Genomic DNA, 18,238 nt, shown 5'->3' on the forward strand with positions numbered 1-18,238 from the left:
GAAGCTGCAGAAAGAGTCGGAGCCGGCCGACAACTGCCAAAGACAACTTTATCCCCACCGGCCAGTGTGGCCAGCAGCACAGAAACAATAGGCAACACCGACCACGATACAATCTCAAGCAAAAGCTTTTTCCCTTCCAAAGGAGGAGGAAGAGGAGGCAGCGAGGGCTGCTGGGCGCCCAGCGAGCCCCCCCAGGCTGATGGGAGCAGGGGAGGGGGTCTCTGAGCCACAGGGAAGGCAGGTGAGCCCCCCCGGCTGCCCCTCGGCCCTGCTCCCCTCCTGCCAGCACAGCAGCCCGAGCACTGGGGCTGGTTTCTGCGCTGGCCCCAGCTTCCCCCTCCCCTCAGCAGCTGGTGAACGGTGGGGCTCAGACAAGTCCCCGGCCAGGGCAATGGGGGACAGACCCCCCAACCCACGGAGCCAGGCAGGGGGGCCGCAGGCTGCCCAGGCCTGCCCTGTCCCCACTCGGCTCCTTCCCACACCTCCACCGCAGCCAGAAAAAGGGCCCTGGGGCAGCCCCCTCCCTGTCACCCGCTCAGCCCTGCTCCTTCCCTGGGGATGGAGGCCAGCGAGCAGGCGCTGGGGGCACAGCTTCCAGCTCACCGCCATTGGGAAAAGCTGCCCAGGGAGGCAATGGGTGATAATCCAGCAGCGAGCATCCCCCACCAGAGGAAAGCGCCTCTTCTTCCCTTCCCACTCCCCCTCTCCCACCCCCCGGGCTCACTCTTAGGACACAAATACATAGAAGACCCACCCCGGCTCCCCAGGCAGCCCCAGGCATGGCGGCGGGAGCCCCGGTTCCTCTCTCCCTGCCTCCCCCAGGCCAGTAGTGCCAGGATGCCGAGGCACTGGCTAGTGTTACAGGTGTAAGGGCAGGGGAGTGCGTGTGGCTGGGCGCCCCATGGTCCAAGCCACCCTCGGGAAAAGCAAGGGCAGCGGGTCTCCGGTGCTCCCCCCCCCCCGCCGTGGGGTGCCGGCCCAATGCCAGGCTCGGCATCCCCTCCAGATGAAACAGTCACATAAGCCTGCAGAGCCGAGGAGGCCCAGCCCTGCCCCCCACGGCACAGCCCAGGCCTGGGAACCTGCCCTGGGCTTCTGCTTTCTGTCCTGGCTGAGGTCCGAAGGGGAGCGAAGGCCTGGTGGTCCGGAGCAGGAGACCCCAGGGTCCGCGTCACATGATTTCACAGCAGGAATTCTGCTTTCGGGCCTGGGAAGAAAAGGAAAACCAGCAGTGGCACTCACTGCAGCTCTCCAAGGGCCACGGGGGGCCCACACAGCCCTCCTCCCACTAGAGGAAGCCAGCACAGTCCCAGCCCTCACGGCTCACCACAAAAGCAAACACCCTGTGCCCCGGCGCTGAAGGCTCATGGCACAGACCTGACCCCCCCCTCAGCCATCACCTCAGCCAGAGCCCACACCAGCAACCACCGCAGCTGGGATCGGCATCACCCGCCACCAGCTGCAGGGCAAGACCGAGGAGCTGAGGAGCTCTGCAGCTGGAGCTCGGGCAACCAAGCTCCCCTGGGTCAAAGCAGCTGCACCAGCAGCCGGCGATCCTTGCCTGCCACCCAGGTCCCCTGGCCCGGGGATTTATTCTGCCCAGCCCCAGGCCATCCCTGGCTCCTGAGGGAGGAGGGTGACCCTCCCCGGGGATGAAAACCTGCACTCACAGTTTTGTAGAAGGCTTTGGACTGTGCACCAAGCACCTCTGATTTGGAAACCAAGTCATCTAGCTTCTCCCCTCGCTCCAGCAGTGACTCCATGGTGTTGTGCTGCCGAAAAAAACAAATGCTGACTCACAGCACTGGCACCTCCTTGCTCCCTCCCCAGCCCCAAGCAGAAGGTGGAGGTGCTGGACCAGCCCAGAGGGACAGGAAGGGCAGAGGAAGCTCCCAAAGCACCAGGAATGTCTCCAGGGAATGGAGAAGGCAGGACAGCCCCGTTGCCTGGAAGGCCGCCCTACACCCCAGCCCCCCGAACGGGCGCCCCTGCACAGACATGGCAGCTGGAGCGTCCTGGCCATGGGCCCAGTGTCCTTCTCACCAGGATGATTTTGGTCTCATCCAGCTCCGCCTGCACTCTGGTCATCGGGTCGGCATCACGGGGGTTCTTGGAGAGAAACAACAGTGTTGGCACTGCCACCGCGGGCACGTCGGCATCCCCTGGGCCATGGCCCCGTGGCACAGGCACTACCCGTGCTTCCACCTCCAGACCTCATATTCCCCAGCCTCTGCACAGGACCCCTCTTCCCCACCACCCTGTGGTGGTCCCGGGAGGCTGTACCTGGTATTTACTGAGGTACCCATCCAAGGCCGCGTAGCTGATTGTTGCTGGGGACCCTGAAGGCCAGTCTATTTTGCTGACCTGCCTGGAGAATTCATCCAGCACCTGCGACGTAAGGAAGTGGGCAGTTACTGCCCAGCAGTTATGCCTGTGGGCTCACAGTGGCCAGAATCTCCTCCTAAAAGGAGATTTCTTTCCTCTTCTTTGTTCCCTTTTGAACAAGCCAAGGTAAGAAACAGAAACCAACCTCTCGGACAAGCGACTGACAGAGTGGTGCTGACACCAGGTAGGGGTGGCTGTCCCTGACTGTCCCCAAAACCCTGCACCCTGCCAGACACATAATCACCAGTTTTCAGCAATGCCGGGAGCGTGGCTGCAACCAGCTTTCCCTCATACAACCCAAGCTAGCCAAGGACGACGGAGTGTTTGTCCTGGGCCGGCAGCAGAGTGGAGCTGGGACTAAGTCCTGGCATGCAAAGCCAAGGCACTGCATGGCTCAGAAGTCTTTGGGCCAGCCAGACCCCGCTCAGCTCATCTCCCATGTCCCCCAGCTAACGAGCGGGAGGGTCATTTCCTCGTCACAGCATGAGCAGGAGATCAGAGAGGTCCCCAGAGCAGCCCCAATGCACAGCCTGTTGCCCCTGGAGCCACTCCCAGCCCGCGCGCTCACCTTGTCCAGCAAGGTGAAGCAAACTCGCTGCGGATATTCATTATCTGCAATCACCACTCCAGCCAGCCCGTCATTCCGGACATACACGTGGCAGAGGTACTCTGGGCAGAGAATTCAAGTCAGAGAGGCAGCATGAAGGTCCAGAGCCTCCCCCAGCACCCGCCACCTCCTGCCCAGCCCCTGCAGCTCTTCCACATTGCCCTGGAAGTTTTAATTCAGTGACCGCATTTCACATGATTTCATTAGGAGAGTGGGAAGGGCTCAAGGGAGAATCAAAATCAGCCCCGAGTTGTGCTTCAGCAGGTTACCGCAGCCTAGCCACGTGGTACAGGACATGACATGAACATTCCAGGGCAGCAGGTAGTGCCAGAGTTAAACACAAACCAGCAGGGGAAGCGCTCGGCCTGATTTTAATAAATAACGACCAGTCACAAGGCTGGAGTGTTATTAAAGAGGCTGCAGTGGCCAACTCCAGGCCGCACCCTGCGCATCCCGGGGTTTGGGAGGCACGTGGAGCCGTGGAGCAGGGTGGGGAGGCTGGAGGTGCAGCCAGAGATCAGGGTACGGAGCCCAGGCTTGCACGGCAGGGCTCAAGGGACAGGAGGCTGTGCCAGCACAGCTGCCCCCCAGGGCATTGCCGCTGTGTGGGACAAGACAAACGCAGCAAGCAGAGGGTGCGCAGCCTGACAGCTCTGAGCGTTCCAAGGGCGGCCGGAAGAGTAACGAAACTTGAAGGCAGCAGCTGGCTGCCAGGCATGTCCCCGGTCCTCCTGCAACCTCTCTTGCGGGGCGGGCTGGCTTCTCGCCCAGCTCAACAACCTCACTTTGAGGTCTCATTTTTTTATCATAAACAGACAAGCAACAAAGCACGTGCAGCTGCATGTGCTGACCCTGGGTTATCCTCTTACCTTGCTCCTTGACGGAGGCTCTGCTGCCCAGCTCCGAGCGCTCCACAATCAGCTGGCTCGTGAAGGTCATGAATTCCTGCACGCTGCAAACACAAAGCGTTGGCACTCGAGTCTGCGAGGGGTCCCAGGTCTGTGGGAGCTGCACGTGCTCCAGGGGGCTACAGGGGTGCTGGCGCAGCAGCCATGGGGATGATAGTCTGTCCCGCAGGTCACCAGTGTTTTGGGTGAACTGAAACCCTTCCCCACGACTCCACTGCCACATTTGGGTCACGGTGACATGGCTGAGCTGTGGGTTTTCCTCGAGGAAGAAGCCAGACCCTGCACACACACAGAGCTGCAGCCACCACCCAACAACTCCAGCTTTGCCACGTCCTGGGGAGCGCCCGTGTTCCCCATCCACGGCGAGAGACTCGCAGCCCTGGACACAACTTGCTTTTTGGTGATTTAGCAGGACATAAACCACCACTGACCCACAGATCTGCCTGTCTAGTGCCTGATGAGTGGCTGCGCCCTGCTCTAACGCAGTGAGGGGCTGCAGGGGTGCTCCGGCCCCTTCTCCTGTGGGAGTCTTTTTCCCCCTGGGGCCCTTACCCGAATCCCACGCAAGGTGCCAGCATCCCAGGAAAGCTGTTCGACCTGCAGACACACCTCAGCTACCTACCACTTTGAGCCAAAATTAAGGAACATCCTTAAGCCAAACTTGCTCTAAGGCTGGAAAACATTCCTGAGCCCAGACTCGAGTCCTGCCAAACAGGCTTCTCGCATAAACCCTCCTCTTCATCCCACAGTAAAAACAGAGGCCAAAAATCATGAGCACGTGCAAAATAAATCTGTTCCAAACACACACGGTCCTGGGCACACCGGGATTAACAAACATGAGGTGACAAATTCCCCACTTCAGCTGGGAAGTCCCAGGAAGGGAAACCTGTCAGAGCTCAGATTACAATTTGCTCAAACACCCCCTGCACCAACAGCTCCCGCTCAGGAGCTTCATATGATGTGGCGCCGAGGAAACCTTAACAAAAGCAGACACCAGCACAGCAAAGGCCGCAATTTCCTCACTGCCTTCCACCACCGGAACCAACTCCAGAACGGGGATTTTCTTCTCACGGTTTACATACTCCTTAGGGGGTTTTGCATTTCTCCCAGCCTGGACACCATGCAATCAGACACCAGCTCCACTGAAACTCCGAACTGTCGGGTTTCCAGGCACTGCAGAGAAAAGACCGGCCCAAAGATTTCTTAATCCAACTTCAGCAGAAACAAGAGGACCGACACGTTCCTCCTGGTGTGGGAGACCTGCTGGCAGCCACAGCCCCCACTGTCACAATTCTTCACAGTATTCCTGGAGGAATCAGCCACCGAAGACTTCATTCCCTCACACTGTGGTCCTGACTCTCCCACATTATGTGGCAGATGTTTGATAGCAGACACCGCGCGCTGGCATGGCCAGGCCAGCCCCATCCGTCTACCCAGCAGGTTCTCACAGCCCCCAGGAACGACAACTCTATTTATCCCAGATCCAAACGAACTCCCTGGTAACTCCACAGCCTCAAAAAATGCGCATGCAGGATTTTTAACCCAAACTTAAGTTAGTCACACCCCATACATCACACCTAGGCTGCGCTCACACAGGTACCGAGGTGAACAAAGAGCCCCTCCGAGCATGACCCGGGAACCAGCCCAGGACAAGGATTAACCACTGGAGAATAACAAGCACAGACAGCCCCACCCCCCCACCCCCAACATCATCGCTGCTCCCAACAAACCAAGAATGTTTTAAGCAAAGAAACAGCCCTCTGTCAGGGAAGCAGCTCTTTCAGCTGTACCTGACAGCAAAACCACACAGGGAACCTTCTCAGGATTTGGAAAACAAAGAACTGTGACTATGAAGTCGTTTGGGTTTTCAAAAGATTACTTCACCCGCTGCAACCCATCTTGGAGCACATGTGTTGGCAGCGCTGGCACAGCTCCTTTATCCCTCTTGCACATTTAGCTAAGAAAGTATTTTTTAAGACAATCTTACTTCAGCATGTTCCCTTTACCACTGGGATTGCAGAACCAAATGTGCTCAAGGCTCCATAAGATCTTGGCAGGGATGGGGCATGAAGTCCCATAGGTGAGTATTTCCTAAGGCCTTTATCGTCTGGAGTCAGGGGCTGGGAAACGACTTGTTTCACAACATGCGCCTGCTTTATTTTAAAACTTTGAGAGGCTTTTTAGGAGCTCGCCTCAGCTGCCAGCTCAAGGGCAGCTGCTGAGAGCGCTCCATGATCTGGCTGTGTGCACGGAGCAGGCAGCAGGACACCCGGGAGCTCAGATCAGCGTTCTGGGCTAAACCGGCTCACCCGAAGCAGTCAGAATAACCCAAGCAGAGGTTTGTGGGCTGGGAAAAGTTTAAGATTAGACCAAGCACCCAAACGAAAAGATACCGGAGGTGTCAGGAGAGCCTTGTAAGTCTGACACAAAGACAAGCCTCCCACTCGCCTCACACCCCAGGAGCTGCTGTGACTACCCGGCTGCGGCACTCACTGCAAGGGAGAACGGCTGACTTGAGCACTCAGGGTGTTTCCTTGCACCCAGATTTTATCACTTGGCTACAGTGGATGATTTACCGAGTCAAACCTGACCTCCAGCTGCTGGTCCTGGGTGGCTCTTAGGGGAAACGAGGTTTCACCCTGTTCCAGAGGCTGCAAGGTTGCTCAAAGTGGATTCTGCAGCACTGAATCATGTGTGCAGGGTCACATCTCCCCAGGAGAGCATCTCTGGTGGGTTTATCCCTTAGGAAAAGTCAGTGAAGAGCTGTCACTGCATCCCTGGTGACACAGGAGCAGAACGGGGAAGAAAACCCACCAAAACCTTTTACTCCCTCTCCCCAAGGTCCTGCCCGAGCCACGTGCCAGCCTCACAGGGCACAGGCGAGTTTCCTGCCCCCAGATCCCCCCTGGGAGGTTCTGTCACTCCAAGCACCCACCTGGACCTCTGGAAGAAGTTGAAAGTGGACACGTCATAGGCAGCTTTCAGTAAATGCACTTTGGGGTCGCCTTTGTAAAGGACACTTAGGCTGTAGAGCCTCATCTTGGAGTCTCCCGCTTCCCTGAGGAGAGGAAGGAAACCCGGGGGATGAGAAAGGGGCCAGGCTGCCGCCAGGCTTGGAAACCAAGCAGCTGGTGAGACCCTTCCCGAGCAGCTGGGCCTATCGCCCGGGCCTCACCAGGACCCTCCTCCTGCCCCTGTGGCTGGGGGTCCTCTGCATCACCCAGTCCCTTTAAATGCCGGCCCGAGGCAACCTGCACCCACCCGCCTGCCTGCTGACACCCCCAGGGCCTGCCCTGTCACCCCGTCCCACGCCTCCCCCAGGCTTGCCTGGCCACCAGCCCTGGTCCCTTCAGCCGGGACACCCTGGCAATGACCCCCCACTCTGGTGTGACCTCAAATAGCCCAGTCCTGCCCTGTATAACCCAGTTCTCCCCAGTATAACCCAACTAACCCAGTCCCCACCCCTCCAACATAACCCAGCCCAGGCCCCCGGCGGGCCCGGCCCCCAGTATGACCCAGCGGGCCCAGCCCCCGGCCCAGCCCCCGGGTCCAGCACGAGCCACTCCCCACCCAGTACGAGCCAGGCCCACACCCCGGTCTCCCCCCGGCCCGGCCCGCAGTACCGGCGGCTCCGGAAGCAGCTGGGAGAAGGCGACGGCTAACGAGGGGGGCGGGGACTGAGCGCCACCCGGAAACAGAAGCGCGGCACCCGGAAGTGACACCAGCCCCAGGCAACTGCCACGGGGCCTCGCCCACTCTGCGCACGCTCTGACTCCGCTCCGCCCCCTCAACCTCTTGACCAATAAGCGCCTGCCTTCCCCAGCCCCGCCCACCTCCGCTCGCGGCCCGCCTTCTAGCTGGGCGGCCAGTCAGGGCTGTCCTGGCGTCATGGGGCGGGGCTTCTTCCTCAGGGCCTCCAGCAGAGGGCGCTCTATCCCGGCGTCCTTTGCGCCGGGGTGCGAAGGGGCCGGGGCCTGGGGGCCCCATCGCCGGGCGGGGGCGCCTCCGTGGGGCCGGGGTCTGTCAGTGGCGCGGCCTCTCCCCGTGGCATGGGGCCTGCGCGGGGGGTGGGGGTGTCTCTGGGGGGTGGGCCTCTCTCCTGCCCCAGAGTGGGCCCCGCTTGGGGGGCCTCTCCCCACGGTGCAGGGACCCCTGGGGGGGCTGGGGACCTGTCCGTGGGGCTGTACTGTCCTCCACAGTGTGGGGGCTGGCTGGTGAGGTGGGGGTGCATCCCCCAGGAGGTTTGGGCCCCTCTGTGGGCTGAGGACCCCACTATAGGGCCTGCTCCCCTCACAGGGTGGGCACATGTTACCAGAGCCTCTCCAGCTGCCCCCCCCAACACAGGGCTGGGAGCAGGGTGGGGATGAGGCGCTGTGGGGTGACCCTGTCCCCCCCGCCAGGCCCTGCCGTGACACCCCCAAACGCTCCGCCCTCCCCAGAGCCCCCTGGCTTCCCTGTGGGTCTGCTGGCCCCCCAGCGCCCGTCCATGCTCCCCGGGGAGCCCGCCTCCCCCCTCCCCACTCCGTGCCGAGGGGGTGCTGCCATGTGCAGGTTTTGGGGTCCACCCGTGGCTGGGAGTGTCCTCTTGCCCACCAGGACCCCCATAAGCTGGCGTTCCCCCAGGTGCCCCCCAGTGCTTGGCGGAGATGCCACCGATCCAGGGATGAAGGGGGAACCGCCATGTCCCCGTCCCCCCTAAACCGGCGGCTGTCCGCAGTCTGCCACGATGCCTGGCATCAATCCCGGCATCGCCAGCGCTTTTCCCATCCTGGGGGTATGGAGCACTTCCCAGTCACCCTCGCCCCTCGCTGGGTGGCCGTAACCTTTGTCATCGAGCTGCGGCCGCTGGGGCCTGGCACGGTCTCCATGGGAGCGTGCCGGGTTGCTAAGCCGTCGGGTGGAGTGCTTGCCACCGACGCCAGGACATCGAGCTGTTGATATGACAACTGGAGCGGGGACACGGGTGGCCCGGGGCGTGGTGCTTCGCATGACGGGGCCAGTGGCCCCCAGCAGGGAGGGGTCCCGGCCAAGCCTCGCCACCACGCCAGGACTTCCCCGCTAGCTGTAGAAACCCACTGGGGTGGGCTCGTGATCCCTCACCACGCTGAAAACCGTCCCGCGCGCCAGCAAGTACATTTACCGGTGGAAGGAAGCAAGTGGGAAGAGCTCGACCCGTGTGTCCCCCCGGTGCGAAGGATGCGGGGCGAGAGGGCTGAGCCCACCAGGGCACGAGGCTGCGCTCCCTGCCCCTCTGCTTGAGGGTCCAGAGGCCGGGGGGGGCAGGATCCCCCCCCCTCAGCAGGTGCTGGAGAGGAGGCGGCCGCCACCGGGCGTCGGATGAGATAAAGCAGCGAAAGTGGAGCATCCTCCGGCAGAGCGAGGGACGGAGCAGCCCAGCACCGGCCAGACGACTGCCAGGACGGGGAAGGGGGCTTGGTCCCCAGGCCAGGCACCGCAGCGGGGTGCCCGGGCGTTTGGGGGGGACGGCTCGGCACGCAGCCCACCCCACCCCGACAGCTGCCCCCATGCTGGATCACCGAGCCAGGATGGAGAGCGGCAGGAAGGAGAAGGTGAGGCTGCTGCCGGGGTGATCTGGGGGGGGCTGGTGGGGAGACAGGGTGAGGGGCACCCAGTGGGTGTGGGGAGTGGCGCGGATCCTCCCTGGGCTTCCAGCAGCGAGCAGCCGGGTGCTGTGGGCACCTGTGGCCAGGCAAAGGATGGAAGCAGCCGGGTAGAGAGGATGGCTGACTGGGGGCACGCTGGCTCCAGGGGCAAAGCCAGGTGGCCTGGGGTCAGCCCTGGTGTGCCAGAGGGGTCCCCGTCCCTGAGCCTAACCCCCCAGCACAGTCCAGGGAGGGGGCCCAGCGCCGTGAACCAGGGCTCTGCATTTCGGTGTGCTGGGTCTCGGCACGGCATGGGCTGTCCCCCGTCACCAACACGACTGAGGACTTGGGATGGAGCTGGGAGCATTTGTGGGACCGCAATGCCTGGCTGGGATGCTCCCACCATCTGGGCATCGCCATCATGCTGCCAGCCAAGCGGCTGCTGCCCCTGGGGTGAGGTGGGGCCTGTCACCTCCTTCGGCTGGTCGTCACCGTTGTCACCGAGGCACCCAGTAGGATGGCACCTGGCTCATCCCTGGCCAAACACCAGTTGAGGAAAGCTGCTCCCATCTCCTCTCCCGGGTGGATTGAGCTCATGGGGCCATGGGCAAGGACAGTGAGATGCTTCCCTGCTGCCAACTGGGACATCCAAGGGGACACCGAGGGGACATGGCATGTGCCAGGGGCAGGAGTGCATGGCTGGCAGAGTTGGGCATCACAGCCACTGCAGCCTTCGGCCGTGTGGATTCCAGCTTTGTCCCCTTTGTGGGATGGATCAGAGCAAACAGTTTCCTTGGAAAGCCGAGAGCCAGTTTTGGTTGCATTGGAAGAGCCAAATCCCGCCATGGAAGAGCCAAACCCGTTGTTTTGGAGGCAAGAGAAGGGATGAGTAGGGGCACATGGCACCTGAGATGGAAAAAAAACATCGGAGAAATAAAACTGCGACCCTTGGGTGCCACCTTCGGGTGCCAGCCCTGGGGACAGGGATCCTCTGGCTGTGGCAAATTTGGCATTCGCATGCTGAGTGGTGCCACAGGGTGGCTTTGCACTGAATACCTTCAGCTGCCGACGCAGGCAAGATGGTCAAATCCCCTGGCAGGATTTTACCACCCATCCTGGGCTCAGCGCCTTCCGGATTGAGGTGAAGCTCACCACGGTGCTGCCTTGGGCTGCCCCAGCCCCTTTTGGGGGCGGCCAGCGGCGTCCCCTGGCACGGCAGTGTCCTCCATGGTGCAGCCATGTCTCTTAGCATCTTGTCTCACGGCACCTTGGGGGTTCAGGATTAATGGAGCCGCTGGTCTTCAGAGCCAGGATGGACCAGGGAGGATGGCTGAAGGGGTGCTGAGGTGCCGGGGTCCCGCCTGGCTGTGGCGAGGGCTCTGCGGGGCAGGAGCTTCCAGGGTGAGGAGATATTTGGGATGAGCCCCTGCTCAGCAGCCTGGAGGCTGAGGGATGGCATTCGGGGCTGGGTGATGTGTCAGGATGCACTGGGGGGGTCAGGGTGAGCAGCAAGGGTCAGGGTTTGGCTAAATGGAGGTGGTGGGTGCTCTCCTGATGCACACTTTACCACATCCCAAAGCCTTTTACAGAGCCCCCCACCCTGAAACACATCGGGAAACAGCAGCAGCCTTGAGGAAAACATCCGTCTGCTGGTGAAAGTGCAAGCGGGAGCATTTTAAGCTTGCCCGGAACCCGGTGACTAATGAGCCCTCTAATGCCGCCGGCTGCATCTGGCCGAGCAGCGAGCGCTCGCTCCCCCAGCTCCATCTGACAGCCCGGGGCTGCCTGCCCCCAATTACGTGCCGTGGCTAATGGAGGCTGCGCTGGCTGCGGAGCCTGGGGTTGCTACATGAAGGGTAAATACAGGTCCTGCCTGCCAGGCGCTTTCCTCAAGTGGGCTCTGCGGTTCTCCCTGGCAGCAAGGCCAGGGAGCATTTCCTGATAATACTCTTTATATCCTGCCTGTGGTCCTGCCCACCCACCCGCCCGCCCTCAGCCCCCTGTTCACACTGAGTTTGATGGGTGGAAAAAGGGGCCCGTGGTTCCCAGGGGGATACAGGGAGGGGGATGCTCCCGGCTCCTGGGGGACTGAGAAGGACACCAGCATCCTCGTCGCAAACCCAGAGGCGTCCCACACCCGTGGTAGGAGCCACTAAGCTCCTGAATGGCATCGCTGGAAGGGCTCCTTGCTGGAAAAGACCCTGGGATCCAGTGGGATGGGATGTCCCAGGTCACCAGTCCAAGCCCTGCTGGAATGGCACTGCCTTCGACACCTGAGCTCATGGCAAATCAACTAGCTGAAGGTGATGGCATAGGGACCCCTGTGCCAACCACGGGTGGCTCACAGGCAGCGCCAAGAGAGGATTTGGGGACAGCAGTGGCTCATGCTGGTCCTGTGAATTCACCAGTGTGTCAGTTAGGTTGAAGCAGGATAGCAGAGAGATGGGATAAGGTGTTTTGGGGTGCCTGTGTGCTGATGGGGAAAACCAGGGCCAGAGGAAGGAAAATTTGGACTACTTAGTGTGTTTCAGACCACCTGTGTCCCATGTCCCCCATCCCCAGCTGATGCCGTCTGTCCCGCTGCAGGTGGAGCGGATCCTGTCAGAGTTCCGGCTGAAGGAGGAGGACCTGAAGAAGGTGATGTACCGGATGCAAAAAGAGATGGACCGAGGGCTAAAGCTGGAGACACATGAGGAAGCCTCTGTCAAAATGCTGCCCACCTATGTCCGCTCCACACCTGAGGGCTCAGGTACAGCGCTGCTGGGCTGGACGGGTGTTGCTCCTGGTCCTTTGTCATGTCACCTCTTCCCTGCACCTCACCGAGCTTGGTGCAGGAGTCCGAGTTCCCCTCTGAGCTGGTTATCTTGTGTCTCCCTTCCCTGGCTTTGCAGAGGTTGGAGATTTCCTGTCGCTGGACCTCGGCGGCACCAATTTCCGTGTGATGCTGGTGAAAGTGGGCGAGGGGGAGGAAGGGCAGTGGAAGGTGAAAACGAAGCACCAGATGTACTCTATCCCAGAGGATGCCATGACAGGGACGGCTGAGATGGTGAGCTGGGTACACAGGGCATCCCGTCCCCTCCCGCACGGTCCCTGTCACCGGGCAGGGGCACACCGTGCCGCATTTCAGTGGGGAAGCCAGCAGGTACATCCCTCATCCCAGCTGGCAGAAGTTGGGGGTGGTGGGGAGGTGGCCACGCTTGGGGGACCTGTGGCGGGGATGGTGGCTGGCCATGGGCAGTGGGAGGATGGAGACAGCCCCTGGCAAAGGCTGGCCCTCCTCTCTTCCAGCTCTTTGACTACATCTCCGAGTGTATCTCTGATTTCCTGGACAAGCACCAGATGAAGCACAAAAAGTTGCCCCTGGGCTTCACCTTCTCCTTCCCTGTGCGGCACGAGGACATCGACAAGGTGAGGGGGTGGCCGGGCAGCACAAGAACTCGGGGGTCCCCATGACCCAGCTATACCTACAGCCCCATTTCGGTCTTACCCTCACTCCAGGGCATCCTCCTGAACTGGACCAAGGGCTTCAAAGCCTCCGGCGCAGAAGGGAACAATGTGGTTGGGCTCCTGAGAGATGCCATCAAACGGCGAGGGGTGAGATGAGCGTACGGTCTGTGCTGGTACTGCAGCAGTGGGGAGGCCCTGGTACCCCCGGCCATCCCCACAACAGGACTGCTGGAGCCCAGCTTGTCCCCAGGAAGGGTCATTCCACGTGTGTGCACACGTGTGTGTGTGACACATGCATGCGTCCTTGCCCTTGGGGACCCTCCACCCCAGATTTCCCTGCTGCAGGACAGCCCGGACCCCCAGTGAGACCCTGATGGTCCTTTTCCCCTCCCCAGGACTTCGAGATGGACGTGGTGGCAATGGTGAACGACACAGTGGCCACAATGATCTCCTGCTACTATGAAGATCACCGGTGCGAGGTTGGGATGATTGTGGGTAAGACGGCCCCTTCCCACAGGGACGCGTGGCAGGCGGGGGTGGACTGCTCCTATGGCCCCACTCACACTCCCCTGCTGTGAGCAGCGGCTTGTCCTTTTTGTGGACACACACTGAGGACAGGTGTGTGGCACTGGCACCCTGCCGAGGTCTCCTGTTGTTGGGACGCCAGATGGCATCACCTGGGCCTGGCATGGTGGTGGGAGGACCTTCAGGGTAGAAAGGGGGTGGTCACTGCAATGGGTCTGGTCACCCATGGCGCGGTCACCCCCAGCAGGGGACATCCTCTCTTCAGGCTTCGGGTGGCTCTGGCATCTCACCGTGTGGGTGGGGACCCACTGAAGGTGGCTGGTGCTGGGGAGCCTGGGAGGTGGGGATGGTTTTGAAGCCCCCAGGCTCCTTTGCCCCCCCTGCAGGGGAGCAGCCCCCCGCCACCCCCCAGACCCACACTCTCTTTAGTGCGATCAACCACGCGGCCATCTGGGCTTTCCACACTGTCCCCTCAGCCTGGGTAAACACCGCGCCGCCAGCGCCGGGCTGTTTATCACCACCTCCTCCGGAGGCCAGGCTGCCCTCACCGTGCGGCTGCCAGAGCCCCTGGGACCCTGCGGGGGCCACCCCCGACACCCACCAGGGACAAGCAGCCGGACAGGGCTGCGGGGAGGGCCCGGGGGGGAGCAGGAGGGCTGAGCTTCCCCATCCACATGTAGAGGGGCATGTGCAGCTCCGAGCACAGCTCCGCAGCCACAGAGCTGGCTGCCCCACAGAGCCATCGCCATGGGTATTGGATCAGCGTTGTCCCCCCCTGCCACCACCCGGTCCCATCCCTGGTTCCCGCTGGCAGGGACAGGCTGCAATGCCTGCTACATGGAGGAGATGCAGAACGTGGAGCTGGTGGAGGGCAACGAGGGGAGGATGTGCGTCAACACGGAGTGGGGGGCCTTCGGCGCCTCGGGGGAGCTGGACGAGTTCCTCCTGGAGTACGACCGCGTGGTGGACGAGACCTCACTTAACCCCGGTCAGCAACTGTAAGGAATAGGACAGATCCAGTTCCTCTGGGTGTCCCCTCCCAAATTCCCAGCTGCGTCCCCTCTGCCCACCCTTCTTCTTCCCCTGCCCACCTGCACCATGCTGGGCTCAGCTGAGGCTGGAGCAACTCATCACAGGTACCCCCGAGGCGGGGGGCCTTTGCCCTGGCCGCCATGCCCACGCGCAGGGATGTGTCCGGCACGTGAGGGGGAAGGAAAGAAGGGGTGCTGCAGGACGTGGCCCCCCGCCAAGCCCCGGCCCTGACGGCTGCCCCCTTGCCTGTGTTCCCCCCCAGCTATGAGAAGATCATTGGGGGGAAGTACATGGGGGAGATCGTCCGGCTGGTGCTGCTGAAGCTGGTGGATGAGAACCTGCTCTTCAATGGGGAGGCCTCTGAGAAGCTCAAGACCCGTGGGACCTTTGAGACCCGCTTCGTGTCACAGATCGAGAGGTACGGAGCTGACAGGGCCACGGTGGGAGGCGGCACCCCCAAACCAGCCTGCTATGCTGCCCCGCATCAGGGTCTTCTGTCCTGTCACCCCACACCGGTCCAGGTGCAGCGGGGTGTCTGTCCTGTCACCCCACACCAGGTGTTCCCACGTGGGGGCCCCCGTGTCCCATCACCCTATACAGGGTTGTCTCACGTGGGGGGGCCCTGTCCCATCACTCCACACCAGCCTGCTCTGACCTGTATTGGGGTCCCCGTGTCCTGTCAGCCCGCACCAGCCTGCTCTGACTGCCCCATATCAGGGTCCCCCAACCCATCACCCCACACCGGCCTGCTCTGCCCCATATTGGGATCCCCTATCCCGTCACCCCACACCAGCCCTCTACAACTGCCCTGCACGAGGTCCCTGTGTCCCACTGTGTCCCCCTGGCCGATGCGCCCCTCTGTCCCCATCCCAGCGACTCTGATGACCGCAAGCAGATCTACAACATCCTGACGGCCTTTGAGCTGCTGCCCTCGGGGACAGACTGTGACATCGTGCGGATGGTCTGCGAGAGCGTCTCCACCCGTGCTGCCCAGATGTGCTCGGCCGGGCTGGCTGGCGTCATCAACCGCATGCGGGAAAGCCGCAGCCAGGAGACCCTCAAAATTACCGTGGGCGTTGACGGCTCCGTCTACAAGCTCCATCCCAGGTGAGGCTTCCCAAGAGCCTTCCTCCCGCCACCACCCCCTTCCTCCTCCCCCTGCATCCCCCCAGCCTTGACCCCGAGTTTTTCCCCTCTGGCAGCTTCAAGGACCGCTTCCATGCCACGGTTCGGCAGCTGACGCCCGGCTGCGACATCACCTTCATCCAGTCAGAGGAAGGCAGCGGGCGCGGAGCCGCGCTCATCTCTGCCGTCGCCTGCAAAATGGCCTGCATGATGGGGCAGTGAGAAAGGACTCGGGGGGAAGCTGAGGATGATGATGGTGGGGAGGGTGGGAGGACGGTGGTCCCGCTCAGAGCTCTGCGAGGAGCAGACGGACACGGGGAGAGATTTGCCGCTGGCAGAGGTGGCTCCCAGCTCCCCAATAAATGGGGTTTGCGTGGACTTCTCCGGGCTTGAGAAAGAGCTCCTTGTCTCCCCTGTGCTCACTGGGAGACCCCCACCATGGGGCTGCCCCACACATGGCGGGGGGTGTCTTCCTGTGCCTCCCCGGCCCCCTGCATCCTCACCTAGCTGCAGAGCGTGGGGCTTCTGCATGCACCCCCAACCCCTCCACTGGGGATGAGACCCCCCCAGGGGCTGGCCGAGAGACAAGGGGCTGGTTGGGGGGTACTTGGGGGTCAGGGTGGAGGAGGGGGCTGGGCCAGCCCCCATCAGTGAGCCCCGGGGTGCAGAGACCAACTGGAGTGCACCAGAGCTGTGCCAGATGTGGTGCCAATTTTCAGGGATCCCCTCCAGCCTCAAGCCTGCAACGGGGACAAGGTGGGGAGCAGAACGTGGGGGTGCCCTGCCCCCCCCTCCTAGCACTGATTGCCTCAAAAGGGGGCATAGCTCCCCCCCACGGGCTCAACCCTGATCCCGCTTGCAGCAGCACCCTGAGAGCCAGTGGGTCCCAGCCCACCCCAAACAGGGGGGCACCCCCTGAGGCTGTTTCATGTTCCGGGGTGCCACAGCTCAGCCCCGCCTCCCAGCCAGCCATAAAGAGTGTCCCCCAGCTGCGGTGACACCGGGGGGCCTGGCCTGGCTTGTGTCCAGCACAGCCTGGCGGTGTCAGTGCCCAGCGCTGGCAACAAGGCCGCTTCGGCTGCCCACACACGTCCCCCACCTGATTTCGCTTGGGGTGAGAAGGGGGGATAAAAGCCAGGGTGCCCCCGGGAGCCCCAGCCCAGGCTGCAGTGGGGAAGGGTGAGTGCAGCCAGGGACCCCTCCCAGCACCAGGAATGGGGCACCCCGAGATGTGGGGGTGCTGCAGGGGGGACTGGGGGTGCCCCTGGGGTCCCACTGGGGGTCTGGGGCATCCCGGAGATTTGGATCCCCCTGAAGTTTTGGGGTACCCCAGGGTGTTGAGGTCCCTCTGGGAGTCTGGGGCACCCCAGGATATTGGGGTTTTCCTGGGGAATCCAAGGGCTTTGGGGTCCCTTTGGGGGTTGGGGGCGCCACAGGGTGCAGGGATCCTTCTGAGAATCTGGGGCACCCCAGGGTGTTGGGATTCTCTGAAATTTCTAGGGCACCCCAGGAATTTGAGTCCCCCAGAGGGTCTGGGGCAGGGGGGTTGGGGTCCATCCGGGGCTCGGGGATACCCCAGGGTGTTGGAGTCCTCCTGGGAGTCGGGGGCCCCCCAGGGTGTCAGAGTTACCCTGGGGGTGTGGGGTCACCTCATGGTCTGGGCCATCGTGGGGTTCTGGGGCCGCCCTTGGACATCTGGGTCCACCACATGGCTCTGGGCCACCCCAGGGGGCCGGGGGCCACCCTGGGACATGGGGCACCCTGGGATCTAGGGTCATCTTGGGGTGCCTGGGCCACTTGGGGGACACCATCTGGGGCTACCCTGGGGTTTGGGGCCACCACATGGGACATGGGGACACCCCAGGGTCTAGGGACATCTCGGGGTACTGGGGCCACCCTGGGGATCTGGGGTACCGCAGGGGTTTGGGGCCAGCCCAGTGGCACCACCCTGAAGCCCCCAGCCCTGCAGGAGCCACCCAACAGCACCGGGACCCCCGGCTCAGTGGAAGAGGGAAAGGGAATTCCTTCTGTTCTGATTGGCTGCAGGCATCGGCCAGCTCAGTTCCCTGTCTTCTCATTGGTTGCCACCAGAAAGACATCCTTGGGCTCTGATTGGTGGCAGCCCTCAGCTAGCAGGGTTTTCTGTGTTCCGATTGGCCAGAACCAAACAAAAGGGATTCCCTGTGCTCCAATTGGCTGGGGCCAAAATAAGGGAGGAGCTCCCTGTGCTCTGATTGGCTGGGACTATAAAAGTGATTCCCTGCACTCTGGTTGGCTGTGATCAAAAAAACCAGGGAAGAAGCGACTCCCTGCAGGCTGGTTGACTGCAAGAAACAAAAGGATTCCCTGCACTCTGATTGGCCGGGGCACAAAAGAAGGGGGGGGGGCTGCACTCTGATTGGCCAGGGCCACCAAAGGGATTCCCCGCACCAGGTGGGCACAGCCCAGCACCAAGGATGCTCCAGCAACCGCAGACCCAGGGGTTCAAGGTTCAAGGAGGTAGTGGGGTGGGACAGGAGGGGCTGGGGCTCGGCCCCCCTGCCCGCACTGCTCCAGGCCTTCAGCTGCACCGACCAGAACGGGGATGGGATCATCACCCAGGCGGA

At 62.1% G+C, this 18,238-nt stretch overlaps 2 protein-coding genes across 4 annotated transcripts; one reads left to right on the forward strand and one right to left on the reverse strand.

Annotated features, from left to right (window-relative positions):
* Positions 1-30: 30 nt before the first annotated feature.
* On the reverse strand, positions 31-7,667 carry YKT6 (YKT6 v-SNARE homolog). Of its 2 annotated transcripts, none has more exons than XM_080370483.1 (8): positions 7,524-7,667; positions 6,836-6,958; positions 3,862-3,944; positions 2,954-3,054; positions 2,284-2,388; positions 2,044-2,109; positions 1,671-1,772; positions 31-1,207 (listed from the first exon to the last, which is right to left on the reverse strand). In XM_080370483.1, the coding sequence occupies exons 2-8, from the start codon at positions 6,937-6,939 to the stop codon at positions 1,172-1,174; spliced, it is 597 nt and encodes a 198-aa protein (XP_080226609.1). In that variant the 5' UTR covers positions 6,940-6,958; positions 7,524-7,667; the 3' UTR covers positions 31-1,171. The 2 variants fall into 2 exon arrangements, with proteins under 2 accessions (XP_080226609.1, XP_080226610.1); XM_080370484.1 differs by having other exon boundaries at positions 7,471-7,561.
* A 1,632-nt stretch (positions 7,668-9,299) lies between these two features.
* Positions 9,300-17,584, forward strand: GCK (glucokinase). 2 transcript variants are annotated; one of them, XM_080370479.1, is made up of 10 exons: positions 9,300-9,470; positions 12,090-12,252; positions 12,395-12,549; positions 12,792-12,911; positions 13,002-13,097; positions 13,346-13,445; positions 14,290-14,473; positions 14,770-14,925; positions 15,381-15,614; positions 15,710-17,584. In XM_080370479.1, the coding sequence occupies exons 1-10, from the start codon at positions 9,426-9,428 to the stop codon at positions 15,852-15,854; spliced, it is 1,398 nt and encodes a 465-aa protein (XP_080226605.1). In that variant the 5' UTR covers positions 9,300-9,425; the 3' UTR covers positions 15,855-17,584. The 2 variants fall into 2 exon arrangements, with proteins under 2 accessions (XP_080226605.1, XP_080226604.1); XM_080370478.1 differs by lacking the exon at positions 15,710-17,584 and having other exon boundaries at positions 14,770-15,552.
* Positions 17,585-18,238: the final 654 nt, after the last annotated feature.

This window comes from Falco punctatus, assembly GCF_963210335.1.
Source record: "Falco punctatus genome assembly, chromosome: 20".
Lineage (NCBI taxonomy): Eukaryota > Metazoa > Chordata > Aves > Falconiformes > Falconidae > Falco > Falco punctatus.

What these genes read in the sequence shown, in the direction of transcription:
- YKT6 (XM_080370483.1), bottom strand. Translation starts at nt 6,939, where the DNA reads ATGAGGCTCTACAGCCTAAGTGTCCTTTACAAAGGCGACCCCAAAGTG. An exon ending in GGTACCTCAGTAAATACCAG is followed by an intron (nt 2,110 to 2,283) that starts GTACAGCCTCCC and finishes TTTCTCTCCAAG; the next exon opens with AACCCCCGTGATGCCGACCC. An exon ending in ATGAGACCAAAATCATCCTG is followed by an intron (nt 1,773 to 2,043) that starts GTGAGAAGGACA and finishes TTTTTTCGGCAG; the next exon opens with CACAACACCATGGAGTCACT.
- GCK (XM_080370478.1), top strand. Translation starts at nt 9,426, where the DNA reads ATGCTGGATCACCGAGCCAGGATGGAGAGCGGCAGGAAGGAGAAG. An exon ending in CTCCACACCTGAGGGCTCAG is followed by an intron (nt 12,253 to 12,394) that starts GTACAGCGCTGC and finishes CTGGCTTTGCAG; the next exon opens with AGGTTGGAGATTTCCTGTCG. An exon ending in TGACAGGGACGGCTGAGATG is followed by an intron (nt 12,550 to 12,791) that starts GTGAGCTGGGTA and finishes CCTCTCTTCCAG; the next exon opens with CTCTTTGACTACATCTCCGA.